Source organism: Astyanax mexicanus, chromosome 1 (assembly GCF_023375975.1).
Source record: "Astyanax mexicanus isolate ESR-SI-001 chromosome 1, AstMex3_surface, whole genome shotgun sequence".
Classification (NCBI taxonomy): domain Eukaryota; kingdom Metazoa; phylum Chordata; class Actinopteri; order Characiformes; family Acestrorhamphidae; genus Astyanax; species Astyanax mexicanus.
This window is the reverse complement of record NC_064408.1, coordinates 18,550,382-18,566,692: the sequence shown is the minus strand read 5'-3', so window position 1 is coordinate 18,566,692 and position 16,311 is coordinate 18,550,382. Positions and strand designations below refer to the sequence as shown.

At 38.3% G+C, this 16,311-nt stretch overlaps 1 protein-coding gene across 1 annotated transcript in view; it reads left to right on the top strand.

Annotated features, from left to right (window-relative positions):
• The window catches only part of fer (fer (fps/fes related) tyrosine kinase), a 36,917-nt gene that overhangs the window by 8,506 nt on the left and 12,100 nt on the right, over positions 1-16,311 (top strand). Inside the window, exons 2-6 of the mRNA XM_007231413.4 lie at positions 7,903-8,180; positions 10,434-10,607; positions 10,712-10,811; positions 13,009-13,192; positions 15,203-15,340. Coding sequence (XP_007231475.3) covers positions 7,971-8,180; positions 10,434-10,607; positions 10,712-10,811; positions 13,009-13,192; positions 15,203-15,340 — 806 coding nt within the window. The 5' untranslated portion in view covers positions 7,903-7,970. The remainder of the gene's footprint in view (positions 1-7,902; positions 8,181-10,433; positions 10,608-10,711; positions 10,812-13,008; positions 13,193-15,202; positions 15,341-16,311) is intronic.

Sequence of the window (16,311 nt, the reverse complement as noted above, 5' to 3'; positions counted from 1 at the left end):
GGTTTGAGTCAGGGAGTTACGGACCTCGATAATGCTCTTGTCAGCTTTTTCTGTACAGTAGAGACAGTTTCTCCATCAGAAACAGAATTATAGCGCTGAGTGGTCCAGCGGTCTAAAGCGCTGCAACTGTGAGCGGGAGGTCGCAGGTTCGAACCCCCGCTCATGCAGCTTTGGCATCAAGCTGCTCAGAGGGAGCAAAATTGGCCCTGCTCCCTCCGGGTGGGTAGATGGCGCTCTCTCCCCACATCACTCCTACGGTGATGTCCACAGCACAGGGCGTCTGTGAGCTGATGTACCGGAGCCGAGCTGCTGCGTTTTCCTCCAAGTGCGCTGGCTGCTCGGTAATGTTGCATCAGCAGCAGCTCGAAAAGAAGCGGTGGCTGACTTCACATGTATCGCATGTGGAAGCATGTGTTAGCCTTCACCCTCCTGGTGTGTTGGTGTATCACTAGTAATAGGGGGAGTCCTAATAAGTGGGTTGGGTGATTGGCCGTGTAAATTGGGGAGAAAATGGGAAAAATTAGAAAAAAAAGAAACAATTATTTAGTTGTTTTTGTAAGAAACTTGATTTTTGTTGTTTTTGTTGATTAGCTTCTATTTTATTTTTCCGTTCCTCCTATAATTCTGTTTCTGATGGAGAAACTGTCTCTACTGTACAGAAAAAGCTGACAAGAGCATTATCGAGGTCCGTAACTCCCTGACTCAAACCCAAAAGTCCTGCTGCAGCCTTCTGTTTGATGCACAAATTACTAGAAATTTTTTAATGCTTGTTATGAAGAATTCGGACATAAAACATTGAAACTACACACTAAACTATGGTAATATAGTGCTAATCTTTATTTTTTACAAGGAACATACTTACATACATCTTTCCAGTGATTCTCATACCCCTCGGTTTGAAGTGTGCCTCTGAAAAATCTCTGTATGAAGAGCTAACAAGCCTTATCCCTTCCCCTAACCTACCCCTCTAGCCTAACAAGAATCAGGACACCACTATCTCTTGGTGTGCAGGTGCAAAACAAAGGGGTAGGGGTAAGTGGTAGGGCCGAGGGGTGAAATAGGATTGGGCCTTATACAATATACTTTAAACTGAAAAAAATGAAATCTAGCCTAATATGCAAAAACTATTAAACATGATATGTTATGCTTATCACATACAAGCATTTGTTGGTAAATACAACTCTTGAATAGCTGACAGAGCAAAGTGGTGCCAATGTTATAAAGTAACCTAGTTTTTGTTCCTTTATGAAAATAAATGCTGATAGTTATTTTTCTGCATATAAAGGAGAAGCGTTGATCATTTTTGTTTCATTCTGCACATATCAGGGAATGCTCTTGTGTTTCTAACATCAGAGGTTTGGAGAAGTCTTTATTTCTGTTAATTATTTGTCGTCCAAAAACTCAGCCATTCAAGCGGCAGTTCCACCTCCAGCGCTGGTATGTAGCACACAGCAAATCCTTGTTGAGGTAAACTCCCACTGATGTGCTCCTAACCACCCTAATTGTGTAATGGGTGAGAGAGAGGATTATAAGCTGAATTTGAGAAGCTTGTGTGGTTTAATCGTGCAGTGTACACAATGTGTAGTTGGAGCTTGTTGTTCTTTATCTCCAGTGTATTTAATTTCGTTTAGATAATCAGTGGATGGATATGTTACACCTATTTTTGAATTGACTTCATGGCTAGCAGTGTATTGGTAAGCAGATTTTAATTTGTTTTTAAGGAGGACGATGTTTGTACTTTTCTTAATCAACTAAAAGGCCACAATAAGGCTTGTGCGTAGTGATTAACGTTGATTATCTTGTTTCTATTTTATCTGTAGAGAGGTGGGGTATATTAGGGTGTTTTCACACCTGAAAGGCAGGACCAGATTTTGAACTAAGGTTCATTGTTTTGTTATCTTTGTAAGAGAACTTATATTCTGTTATCGTCACCTTCATCATGGACTGTGACTCCTTGATGTTGATCCTTATACTTGATATTTTCAGTTTTCAGTTCGGCGAGTTGCTTATCTAGATGTTGTTTTGAAATTCTGCCTCTATAAGAGAATTAAAATCCCCTCACATGCCCAAGCGTCATAGAGAAAAATTAGTGTAACAGATTATCCACAGATTTCTTTTACACAGCAGGTGAACTATCAGTTTTTAATCGTGATGAGGGAGTGTTGAAAGTGTCTGAGACACTTTTTGACCCTGGTTTTACACCTGGTGTCACCAGGAGTGTATAACTTAGTATATCTTAAAGGTATCCTTCCGTTAAAAATCACTTTTCTTGTTCTTTGTAAAATACAATAGGTCTCTGCTGTAGCTAGTAAAAGAAAATGTTTAGAAAAATGAGTTGATCAAGAAAAGCGTTTTGTCTGTGTCTACTCGTGAGTCCATGTCATCGCCCACGGTGGCTCGCAACTGCTCACAGGCAGAGCTGAAGCTGACACATCTTGTCAGACAGGAGCTAGCAGCACTAGGAACAACATGATAGTTAGTTCCTGTATTGTTTGTGCAAATAACACATCAGTGTTATATACTTTGCCCAGTAACTTAGAGCTAAGAAACAAAAGGTTAGAATTTGTCTATGTAACACCACCAGCGAAGTACAATTGAGATTGGTAGGTATATTTTTAAAACAGTTCCACCTCTGTGTGTTTACATAGGATTTCGCATTTTACAGAGACTCTAAGACTATGTCAGTGGCTGAACTGCACTTAGCAGGTGCAGTGCTGTTAGCCAATCAGAGGCAATATGTTTGCATGCATACCCCTTACATGGCATTCATTCACACTAGAGACCACAACTAGACATTTTAAAATGAATAAAAACGATGGAATGAGACCTTTAATAAGATTGTAAATGCATCCAAAACTTATTTACAACAGATTTAAATCCAATCACTCGCACCACTTCAGGAGAGGCACATCCATCTCTCGAAGATGCATTAGACAACCAGATAAAACACCTTCAAATAAACATCTGGTGGGGACTCCCAATACAAAATGATAAGAAATACCTACAAAACTGGTTAACCAGTGATGTGAGAGTTCCACAAAAGAGCTATTAAAGCAAAGAGCCTTAGAGCTGGACCATGGAGCAATTAAAGATGCATTAGATACTGACAACCTGGGTTTGTTCAACTAAAAGAAACTCTTTTTAAGTTGAACAATCACAGTTAAGTTGCTGTGTTCCACATAAAATCTTTTTAATAGTTTAAACGGATTAACCACATTTTACAGTGTGGAACTGCCCTGTTATCTGTCATCTGCCACTGAGCAAAGTCTGAAGCTGCTCAGTCAGGTGTCACTTTTGTTTTACCAGGGACACTTCCCATTTTCTGCTGAAGCTTAGAGGGTTATTCTAGGTAGTTGTGCATGAGTTTTTCAAACTGTGGTTTTTAAAAGAGAAGAAAAACAGGAAATACTTTCTTTTTATGGTAGCTAGTAGGGTTAAAATCAATAGTGTCTCAGTGCTATGGTGTTCTCTGTTTTGTATAGGAAGGCCTGAGTATTGGTGTTGTCTTGTGTTTTGTGTCTGTGTGTATACTGTATGTCCAAATTTTTGTTGACACCCCTTTTAAAGAATACATTAATTAGGGCTGCACTATATATTGATTAAGCATAGTCATCGCGATGTGCGCATGCACTATAGTCACATCGCTGGATGTGTCACATGTCACTTAAGGCAATTAAATCAAACATTATTTGATTCTTGTGACAAGAAGTAGATACACAGCGCTGTCTCTGTGTCTGTGTGAGTGGCAGTCTGCTGCTGCCTGCGCTAGAAGCGCGAGGGGGAGGGGGCAGGAGTAAACACGAGGTAACTGCATGGCCTTCATTCACATGGTTGTGCACATGCTTGTAAATGCAAGTGTCGAAAGCTGTGCTCATCATTGCAGCACAGCTTTGTGCAGATTTTGCCAGTTACAGCTGAATTCAACGCTCTTATTCACCTTTTAAAAAGCCATTTAAATGTCTGATTAAAGGGCTGATTTCAGTTGTTTTGCTGTTTTCCTCGGGTTTTGAGTGCTCGGCTCTGAATCAGCTCTTGATCAGTCATGGGCCCTGCATTGTTTAATACCACAATATATATAATCGAAAAAAAGAACATTTGAACATTTGCAATGTAACATTTTTCCAATATCGTGCAGCCCTAGCATTTATCTACTTTACTAACAGTGCATATCTTGTCTTGTCCTTGTACAGCCAATAGAATATGACTCTCTGGGGCAGATGAACATAAACCTACTTGCAACATACCTAATGCCAGGTGTGGACTATATGGCTATTAAACTTTCAGAGCACAGTGTAGCAGTGAAACTGTGTTCTCTGACTCGATGATGCTCCTTCAGTACAGTTGGGCAGTTGTGGGTGAGGTGTGACAGTGGGCAGTGACCTCACCAACAGTCTTAACACACTTGGCACTTCTCTAAATGAAAAAGCCAGATGAACCCTTTTTATACCCTTCTCTTAATACTTTTGTTCATATAATATATCTGACTTATTGTTGGTATGTGTGTATGTTGTGTGTTCTGTATATGTAACCAGAGAAGAATAGGGGAGCATTCATTTATAATTCATGGAATATTTATGAAACTCTCAGATAGACAAAAGCACAGACATGTTTTGGGCTCAAACGCCTTCCTCAGCATTACGACAAAATGGCCACCTACCCTCTAAATAATCCTGGTAATTCTATAAACCCACCCACGCATGACTTCATTGTCATGAGTCACCCTTATCAGAAGGACCAGTTGTATTGTTTTGTGGATTCAGCACCTTAAAAGCGCTTTTACAAGGAGGGTATCCTGGCATGCCCTGTTTATTCTATGCATCACTTTCCAGTTTGGCTCATTTTCTTTACACTGTACCCAGTTTCTTGATGACTACACCAATAAAAATGCTTGAAAGTGCTTCAAAATTACTTGCAATATACTCTTTTTAAAGAAACTTAATTTTAATATTTTGTTTTTTCTGTTTCTGTGTGGTTGCCATTTTGGAATTGCCATTTTTGAAGTTTTTTGCATGAGCACCAAATATCCTTGGATAATGAATTCAAACAAGAATCAAGCCACCTGAAACTACTGATAAGATCCTTTGGGCAAGACACCTCATCCTAAATGGAATATATTAGATTTGATAATATGCTATCCTGGGGCAGATAATAACATAATGAAGCACTGCGTAGGGTATTAGAGTGCTGCTATATAGAATGCTATATGGAAGCGACAGAAGCTTCAACTCATTTTTACACTTTACTAAAATAAATGATATGTAATAAGCGATCAGCATCACTCATTACACTTGGTTTACTAACTTTCCACAAACTCTCTGATTTTGAGCTGAAACACACAACTGTAACTTAGCTGTAGCATTTGTTTGTTACTGGCTAAATTTTAAGTCACGTGATATACTGTGGCTTTCTGTGGTCTTGATATGGTTTTAGTTTAATGGAGTACTGTCAGGGTGTGACGGGCTTAACGTTACTGGGGCTGAACAGTGAACCTTTTTTTTTTGAGTGATTGTAGTATTGTAGTAGTTATTGTTTGTTTGCTTCTTGAAATTTCAAAATAAAACTGGCAACTGCGTTTAATCTGAGAACCCTTGGAATATTTTATGTAGAAAAATGTTTAACATATCTATCAAATCTAATTAAAATATGATAAACACCACAGGTTTATGGTTTAATAAATGAAAAATAATTACGATTTAAATCGCAATTGCAATATTCTTTGGAAAAATCGCAATTATATATTTTGCCCAAATAGTGCAGCCCTAATTGGTACATTGTGAACATTCTTTTTGACTATAAAATTGATCTAACTAAAGGTTAGCCAGTTTAATTTGCCTTTCTCTCTTTTTTTGTCCTCTCCATGTCTTCCTTAATTCTCTCTCCTTCATTTAAAATTAAAAGCCCTTCAAAAAAGTTTTATAACTTTGATTTCATGACATTTGGTAAAATACTGAAGCAATATTTTGCGATGTATAGAAGAAATGCTGATATCAGTATGATATGCGTCTTAGTAGCATACTTGACCTACTTGCAGATCTTAAGCTGCATTGTTGCGTGTCAGGAAGTATCACTACCACACTACCGTGGCTCCTGATTTCCACTCGTTGTTGCTAACATTCTTTGTTTGCTGATCATCTCCTGTTAAATGAACTGGTTTATGGCCGGTCGCTAGTGGTCCAAAGGTTGGTGTAGCAGTTAGCAGCCAGCTTAGGGCTTGTCTCTTATGTCTATAATTTTTGAGCTTAGGCTTCTTGTGCTCTGCGTGAGGCAGATGAGCAGAAGGTTTGGAGGGTTAATAAGCTTTTTAGGGCTTTATTGGGAGTCTAAGCTCACTGGTGTTCAGAGTGATTAAACTGTTTTGGTCAAGGCAGTAGTCCAGACTAACCTAGCCTTGATTCATTTAAGGCTTGTTTGCAGAAAGTGGAAACAGACCATACGTTGCTCTGATGGCCATTTCCTGAGTGGAGCCTGTTTGCGACCTTGTTTTTAAAACTGCCTTTACCCCTGTTCTCATTTGTATCAAGAAAATCTATTTCCTCTGCAGAGAGCTATTGATAAAGAAGTACAAATAAAATAACCAAAATTAACTTTTCAAATTTTTTTTTTTCAGTCATTTAGTAGAAGGTCTGTTCTTTGTACATCTTTCTGATTCTACGTAAACAATGGGATAGCAGTATGTGGAATTATCAGATAGTGTTACCTCAGTAAAATACCATTTCCTGTTTGATGACTTTTGCCATGGCACTGTTGCTTTATATCAGTCTCAAGGACATTTAAACAACAAACAAAAAAAACACACAACTAGGGCTGGGCGATATGGATCAGTACTAATATCTCTTCTCCAAGTGGTCCAGCGGACAAAGGAGCTGCCACTATGATTAGGAGATTAAATCCCAGTCATACAGTTTGACATCAGCTGCCGAAGCCCTGAGAGAGCTGATGTATCAGAACCGAGTCACTGCGCTTTCCTCCGAGAGCGCTGGCTACTCTGCAATGCTACATCAACAGCAGTTCAAAAAGAGGAAGTGTTTGGCATCGCTTGTATTGAAGGAGGCATGTGCTGGTCTTCCCCTTCCCTGTGTTGAGGCATCACTGATGATGGGTGATATACAGCTGGCTATATCAATATTTATTAATCCTGTAAGGTAATAACAAAGACACTTCTGACACAAAACCACATGTTTCAAATTTTTTTAACATTTTGCTGTACATGAACATATAGAGATACATTCTGGAGAGGAAAAGATCAGTCGGCTATGTATCTGTATCAGCTAACTTGAAGAAAAGAGAAAGGTGAACTGACAGAGCTGTTCAAAATGCAGCATACTCTATTCATATTAGTCTTAGTCATCTCAAATAAAAATATATTGATACTTCTTAAACACTCAATATGTATCGCTCAGCCCTAGACAGAACACGACACACACATTGGAAAGCATCTAAGCAGCAGTGTGGAGTCACCCAGGCACTGTGCTGGGAAGAATAATAACTGTGATGCAAAAACAACTTGTCTTGAATTTGCTCCTGATTTTGTGAAAACTGACTCATTTACATAGCTCCTCCTATTCAGGCTGTAGCAGTTTAGTCCCGCTTATTCATGTTACAGTCAAGTTCTCAAAGTGCTTAAAATGTTTTAAAATGAGGTAGAAAATATAACTACGCTAGTTTAAACTAGTTAAAACACATTGTATCATTTTCAGGAAAATAAGAAGTTGAAAAAATGAATTAATGACCATTTTGCAACATAATACGGGCACTTATTTTTGTAACTGAATCTGCACGCTTTTTACATAATTAGCATAATTGTTTTCTTTATGAATTAAATGCCATTCAGAATGGCAACATGTGCTTTGATTTAATGTTTAATTAAAGTATTCATTTTGCTCTTCTGTATCTCTTGAGCAGAGCAAGAAATGCAGACCTGAGGGCTGCACGCTGGTGAGAGATTGAAAAACCGCTCGCCTTGCACCAAGATGGGGTTTGGCCAGGACTTGCGGAACTCCCATGAGGGCCTGATCAAGCTGCAGGACTGGGAGCTGAAGCTGCTGGAAACAGTGAAGCGCTTTATGACCCTTCGAGTGAAGAGTGACAAGGAGTACGCCTCGCTTCTGCTCAACATCAGCCAACAGGTGGACAAGCATGACAACTCCTCCCAGATCCACTACATCAGCACTGTCTCCAAGGTAGGGGATTTCTTTATGCGGCTACTAAATACTTTCATTCATTCATTTTTACCACGGTACTCCTAAGTCCAATACAATCCCTACAATCCAGACTCTACTTGCTCATGTTTTACAGATTAAGGATTTTGGTGCTATCATCACTGCATGGATACTATATTTTTAAGCTTTTCTCTAAAACTGCATCCAAATACCCACATTCTGTCACAACCATGTCTTCTTCTAAACAGCCATGCATCTGTAGGCATTAATGGGCCAGTTTGGTTGACTGTACATATGTTTTGTTTATTAATATGTAAGACACTGTAAAAAAACCCAGCCATGTTTTTAATCAGTGGAGATACTAGCAATACAAAAGAAGATAAAATAGGTGTAAACATCGACTGTGTTTTTCCCAAATTGAAACAAATATCCTTACAGCAATCATACAAAATGTAGTAATTAGTCTTTACCAAAGGACATTCACATTCATTTCTCAGGTAGAATTATAGATACTAGGGTTTAAATTACTTCTGTAGAAGTTAAAGTAACAACTCAAATGTTTTACTAGTAAAAGTGTAATGGTACTGGTTTTAAAACTACTTAAATGATAAAAGAAAAAGTAATGTAAGTGGGGGGAAAAAAATCAATTTTTTATGTCTCCAAGTGATTGGGCCATAGCTTAGACAGTTGCTTCACATGTGCTTAGTTTTAAGTAAGGGATTTTGGTTTCCCATAATATTGGCTCTTTAAAATATAATTTTTAGTTTTACAAGCAGGGCTGGACTGGGACAAAAAAAATCGCCTGGCAAAAATCGGCCCCTCATAATTAGCGGAGCACAATCAACTTGTAAATGATGTATGTGGGGTTACAGAGAAGCATAATGTATCAACAACATTAAATATAAGAAGTTTAGTCTTTTGTTTTGTCTATTGTTAACTCCTCCATCTTGTTTGCGCTGCATAATTCAATTGATTCTTTAGCTTTTTCATTGAATTCATGTCTAATATGTATTTTCTGAATTTCTCTGATATAATTCTTTAGGTTAAAGGTGCTTCCTCCTTTAAACAGCTATAACATTTAATTGTATCAGGCTACAAACAGGGCTGCTTATGAATTCATGCAATTCAATTATGTCTTAAAAGCATTTGACACTGTTTTACTCTTATTCAGTGTGGGCATACCTATTGCTAATATTACTTTTATATTTTTTACACTTACCTTTTAAGGTAACTGATCATGTGTCAGTTTTAAAATCTGTTTCACTTGTTTTAGTGCTTTTTAAAACATGTTGATCCACAGCATAGAGGCTATAAACTCAAACTATGCAGCCTTTCAACACACCTTTAACCTATATATCTAAAATAAAATGATGTAGCCTAAAATATACACTTACTGCTCATCCAACACTTCTCAGTCTTGACCGTTTGCTATTTTATCAGCCATTGCTCATCAGTCTCATGTAATAGAGCTAACGTTACCTCCATCACCTCAAAGTCCCTGTGTTATCCTTACTTTACTAACGTTACTACCTGCTTATGTGCTGCACATTCCTGCTCAGTCTGTTCCTTGGTTTCTCCGTCACAAGCCTGCTCTCCCGGTCTGCTGCTGCTGTCTTCACCTACGGAGAATGCGGAGGCTACAGCAGCGAATATGTCTGTGATTTTTACACATTTTGTAGCAGCTACAGTGAATTTCTTCGCGTGTAACTTCTCCGCACAAGCCTTTGTCCGCTTCTGTTTCTCCATACTGCCTCTCCTTTAACATACGCGCTCAACACTGAACGTACCACGCAGAGAAAGGGTGGGGCCACATCGTTCTATATCCTGATTGGTTCAGTCCACTGTCTTTATTGAAGATGGGCCAGTGGGCTGCCCCCTCTAAATTGTGGGCCAGTCTCTTAGAAGAAGAAAAAAAAAAAGAAAGAAAAAAAAAATCCAACAGCATCGACGCCTGAGGACTGTCGGCCCACCAGGCAAATGCCCAGTACACCAGATTACCAGTCCAGCCCTGTTTACAAGTGATGCATATATTGAGTTGATCCATTTAAAAAAAAAAAAAAAAACAGCAATGTTCTAAATCAGTGCTATGGAGATACTAGAAATACAAAAGAAGCTTGAGATTGAAAGAGCCTTGATTTAAAAAGAAACAAATGAGCAGATTGTACTTTTCTACAGTTTTGTCCAGTCTTAGTTCATACCTATGCTGTACTGACAAAAGTCCTGTCAGAAGTGATCACACTGTGTTGATTTGATGCTGTTTCTTCTTTCTCTCAGTCGTGGGCTCACATGGTACAGCAGACAGACCAGCTGAGTAAGATCATGAAGTCTCACGCTGAGGAGCTCAACTCTGGCCCACTGCATCGCCTCACCATGATGATCAAAGACAAGCAGCAGGTGAAGAGGAGTTACCAGAGCATCCACCAGCAGATCGAGTTCGAGCTGAACAAGGCAAGTCCATCACCGACCATAACTTACAAACTTCAATATTAAAGATACATATGGTTAATCCATAAACACCTTGAATGAGTAAAAACAAACTGTATTGTTTCCAGGTGACAAAAACTGACCTTGAAAAGCTGAAGGCTATCTACAGGCAGTTGAGTAAGGATGCTCACAGTGCCAAAGAGAAATACAGGGAAGCAGTAGTGAAAGGTAAGAGCTCTGTAATCTGTTTTACATCAGTCCTTCAGCTTAATATTCGATGCTGTGTTCCATTTAAACTCTAATGTCGAAATTTCCAAGTTCTCTTTAAATTAATTGAAATCATGTATTGTGTCTTATTCAAAAAGCAGCCCAGGCTGAAACTCTCTTTATAACATGGGAATGGGTGGAGCTAATCTGCTTTATGCGCATCTGTATGTAAAGGCATAACGTCACTGTCCTATGAAAAACACTTATCTCCATTTTTGTCAAATTTTAGTTTACTACATAATTTAAACAGACAAACTGTCCCTACTGTGCCAAAATGTCTTGATGAATGGGCCAATAGAAACCCTTCAAAATAAATTGAAATAAACTCTTTTTACATTGACTTCTATTGAAAGTTTACAAGGTTTTTTCTCTCTTCTGTAAAGTTGAGTTTTGGACATAAGTGTTTATCATTGGACAGCGACGATATTTATTCATATTTTTTTAATGCCTCTAAGTGATTGGGCCAATGCTCAATCACTTGGGCTCAGGCTCAATCGCTTCAGCTGTGTTTAGGTTTATGAAAGGGATTACACGTGACCTGCAGTGCTGTGTGTAGCCTAGTAATAAGCTGCACACATCATTTTGTGTCCTGCTTTATAGATGCTTAGTCCTGTGGATTGCATTGTTCTTGTTTTAATTATTTGGCGTTCCATTCCTAGTAAACAGTTTTTTTTTTTAATTGACCTTGATGCTTCTTCTGTGTTTTACGGATGTAGATTTCACTCATTGAAACAACTCAAACAAATGGTTAGTTTTAACTACAGTCTACTTACTAAAACAATGTGGGGTTTAAATTGGTTTTGGGTTTATAATCTCAGTTTATGGTGCGAGCCGGGTCAGGCTTGGATAGACCGTGCACAGGCTCGAGTACAGTCTGGCTGTATTTTTTGGGCCTGATCTAAGCTGTAATTCATAGCAACAGCACTCACTGGGGCAACTCTAGTATGCAGAACTTTGCTTATTGGAATGCTAACATGCCATGCCATGCAGAAAGTCCAGTTCTGCAGCCAGAGGAAATCTCATTGCTGTGTTTTTACAGTGTCACCAAAGTAAATAACTCATCTATTTATGTTGGTTGTTCATATATTTTGCTTATGAAGTGTCTTTCAAAACTTCTATTACTGATGCTGAAATTTCAGGAGGGGTTTCTTTTTCTATTAATTCAAATGTTCATTTTTCTTGTTTTAATACAGGTTCAGAGAGGTGATAAAAATGACAAATATATATTTATATTCAGTGAGGAAAATAAGTATTTAAACACCCTGCAACTTTGCAAGTTCTCCCACTTAGAAATCATGGAGGGGTCTGAAATTTTCATCTAAGGTGCATTTGTGTCTTACTGCTGCAAATAAGTATTTGAACACCGGTGAAAATCCATGTTAGCATTTGGTACAGTAGCCTTTGATCGCAATTACAGAAATCAAATGTTTCCTGTAGTTTTCCTTAGTTCACATACAGTACAGTTTATACCAATACACATACTAGGTGGAATAGTATCTTTGAGAATTACATATGGCATATAATCCAGTATACCTGCCCCGATCCCTTTTTAGTAAATGAACTGTGCACATACTGTGTCAAATGTTTCCAGGTTTTAAAAGTCTTTCTATTGCCGTCCATTTGTCTTGCTAGCACGCACTCATCTGTTGCTGATTCAGTCATTAATGTCATCCATTCTTTTGATGTAGGCATATTTGTACTCTTCCAATGTTTTAAGATAATTCTAGCATATCACACTCAGCCTATTCACCCAAGATTTCCAAAATATCTGTCCAAAATTTGTTTACCAAAGGGCTCAAGAGGGTTTTCTATTCTTTTCTCATTACACTTTATTCTGTGGTAATCAGTGAAACAGTATAGATTCAATACCTAAAGATCAGATCTGACAGGAGTATTCCTTTTTACTAGTACAGCAGCATTTCCTCATTCTGATGTTTTACCAGCCACTGAGAATAGCTTTAGCTTAGTTTTTTCTCCCTGAATGTCATCAGCCTCTCTGTCTACAGTTTAGGTAGTAAACAGACATTATCCAGACTTTACTGTGTCTCCCCTCTGTTCTGAATGTGTGAATCCTTCTTACATACCAGACTTCAAATACCAAAGCAGATGTTCCAGAGAGGGTCAAACAGTCATTAACCTGCCTGTCCTCTCTCTTCAGGCAAGGAGCCGGAGAAAGCACGCGAGCGATACGACAAAGCCACCATGAAGCTGCACAACCTGCACAACCAGTACGTGCTAGCAGTCCGCAGTGCACAGCTGCACCAGGAGCACTACCACGAGAGTGCGCTCCCTCTGCTGCTGGACTCGCTGCAGAAGATGCAGGAGGAGATGATCAGTACCCTGTGAGTCTCATACGCCAGCTATGAGCATTGTTTCTATTATTTGTTGAATGTACACTCATAAAACCATAAAATTTAAAACTGAAGGCTCTGTAATTAAAATTAAATTAAAGTACCTGAATTAGGAAAAAAAAGGTCAGTACAATAAATCAGTACAATAGGCTCCGAGTAGTCCAGCAGACTAAGGCACTGCAACTATGATCAGTAGATCGCCGGTTCGAATCCTGTTCATGTAGCTTGCCATCAGCTGCCGGGGCCCTGAGAGCACAATTGGCCTTGCTCTCTTTAGGGTGGGTAGATGGCACTCTCTCCCCACATTACTCCGAAGGGTGATGTTGATCAGCACAGGGCATCTGTGAGCTGATGTATCGGAACCGAGCCCCTGCGCTTTCCTCTGAGTGCGCTGTGGTGCTACTCATCAATGCTGCATCAGCAACAGTTTAAAAAGAGGCGGTGGCTGACTTTACATGTACTGGAGGAGGCATGTGCTAGTCTTCACCCTCCTAGTGTTGGTGTATCACTAGTTATAGGGGGAGTCCTAATGAGTGGATTGGGTAATCGGCCTTGTAAATTGGGGAGAAAGTAGGCTAAAAATTAAAAATGTATGTGATTTAAAAAATCTATACAAAACTTAATACCGTACAATAACAAGGGCACTACCAAGGGTTTTGAGTGCACCATTTTTGTAAAAGTCATTTAAAGAAGATTTAGAGAAGTACATGTAAAAGTTATTTACCTATTTAGAGGCTATCCTTAAAATTATGATCAATACATTTCCAGTTCTGTATATAAGGCAGTTTTATAAATCAGAATGTCTTCCTTTTACTGAAAACGTAAGAAAATTAAAGATTGTCCAACATCGTTGCTTTGGAGAGCAGTGTACCTTGTTTTTTGTCCTTTGTGTGTTAATCTAATTCCTGTTCCCCCGGTACAGTACAAAGACCCTGCTTAAAACCAGTTCAGTATGTGTAAGCTGCAGCAAGATTACCAAAGCACAGCATACTCCTGTGAGGGTGTTTTCCTTTTAATCTGTTTTTTAATCTCTGAGTTTTAAGTAATCTGAAGTAATCTGTAGGAACTAAACAATAGGTAGACTGTTATAGAAGAAAGCGTCCTCTGACACAAGGCCTTTTAGAGACTGTGAGTATACTAAATCATAGGGCTCATAACCTGTCAACCTGAATCAATAATAATGTAACATAACAGTAATGTACATAATGTAATGTAACTAAATAATTATCATAGAAGTGCAAAATATGGTATGCATGCATATGAACACAGTTTAATACAAAAAAACTCAATTCAAAACTCAATTCATAATGCCATAATCCAGCTGTTATCACAATTTGGATTTTTTTTTAATATAGTTTCTAAAAAGATAAGTATTCTTTTTTTAAATCATCTTTTTATTAGGTTTTCCATTATTTACAACAATAAAAAAAATAAAATATACAAAAGTATATTAAGTCCAGGGTAATAGTAAAATACTAATACAGAGGATATAATAAAGTTGTCTGTTGATGCAAAAATTAAATGAACATCATTATTTGTGCCAAGTCTTAACACAGAAGGGACATAGCATAATAAGATGTAGTTGGAAACTCTGTTATCTTTTTCCAGATACAACTGTAGAGGGGACCAGATTCTGATGATAAATCTTTCAGATTTCTGATGTAACTCGTAGGTTAGTTTTTCCATAGGTAACCATTTGTCAATCTGCTTCAACCACTTCTTATTCGAAAGAATGTCTGTTTTTGACCAACAAGATAATAGTATTCTTGTTTATAATATGATATGGCACATCTCTACTCCTAGCTTAGCTCGTCTTGGGTGTGTTTTTGCTGTATTTGGAGAAGATCATGCTCAGTTTTACTAATTTCAGTCCTACAGTAAAATATATTACACTTTGTCTTTATCTTTGATAAATCAGTTGCTGCATCAGTTTTATTCTCTTTTTTTAAAAAGATGTTTTAATTTATTTTATTAATGTCATTTGTCTTTTCTCTCGTCCAGAAAAGGGATTCTAGAAGAGTACAGTGAAATCACCAGCCTCCTGACTGATGAAATTGTGAAGGTTCACAAAGAAATACACACCTCTATTGACCAAATCGATCCTACAACAGAATATGAGAACTTTATTGAAGTGCACGGGTAAGTAAAAGGATTAAGAGTGTAATGATAGAACAAAAAGAAAAGAAAAAACATGTTCGGTTCAGATCACAGTTTAAAAATTACATTTACATTAAAATGTACATTTATGGCATTTAGCTGACGCTTCTATTGGCTCAAAAACACAATAGTGTTAAGAGTCTTGACTAAGGACTCTTATTAGTGAAGCGCAGTATAGTCACTAGTCACCTAGACCAGGAATTGAACCGCAGTCTCCCACATGATGTGTTAGCTTACTAGCAGGGAGTGGTGTTATCCACTGCACCACACCAACCACCACCATATTATAGTTTGATACAGCAGCTAAAATACAACAACCACTAAATGCATACAGCTAGTTTTCATACATTTAGGCACAAATTTGCAGTGTCTGTACCAAAATGACTGTGCAAGACACTTCGACTGATATTTAAGTTGGCTTGGAAAAGCCAACTTATTGTTCTTCGAAATATTATTATTATTATTATTATTATTATTATTATTATTCTCGGTAAATTTTATAAACAGTTTCTCCTCCTACAGTTTTCAAGCCAGAACCACGAAACTTCACAAGATGATAGAACCTATTGCCGCGGGGTGTGCTTTTCTAAGTGATCGGACCACCAGGGTCCGATCGGTGGTCCGCCAAAGTCAGATTTTTTCCCATAGACTTCCATTCACACTTTTTTCAAACTGCTCTAAAAGTCACAATTTTTAAGCTAGAACCACGAAATTCACAAGACATACAGAACTTGCAGAGACGTTTCAGAAGATCTCACCGATACGATTTACGGTTTTCGTAAAATTATCGTACGAACTTTCCCCATAGGAATGAATGGGCGGAATGTTGGCCATCTCACACACACCAGCCGATCCTGCGCACGGCCCCCCTCTCTGCCCTGCTCCTCAGTACTGTATCTGTATGGAGAAGATACTGCTGAACACAACCCACACCATATCCAATACCACACTAC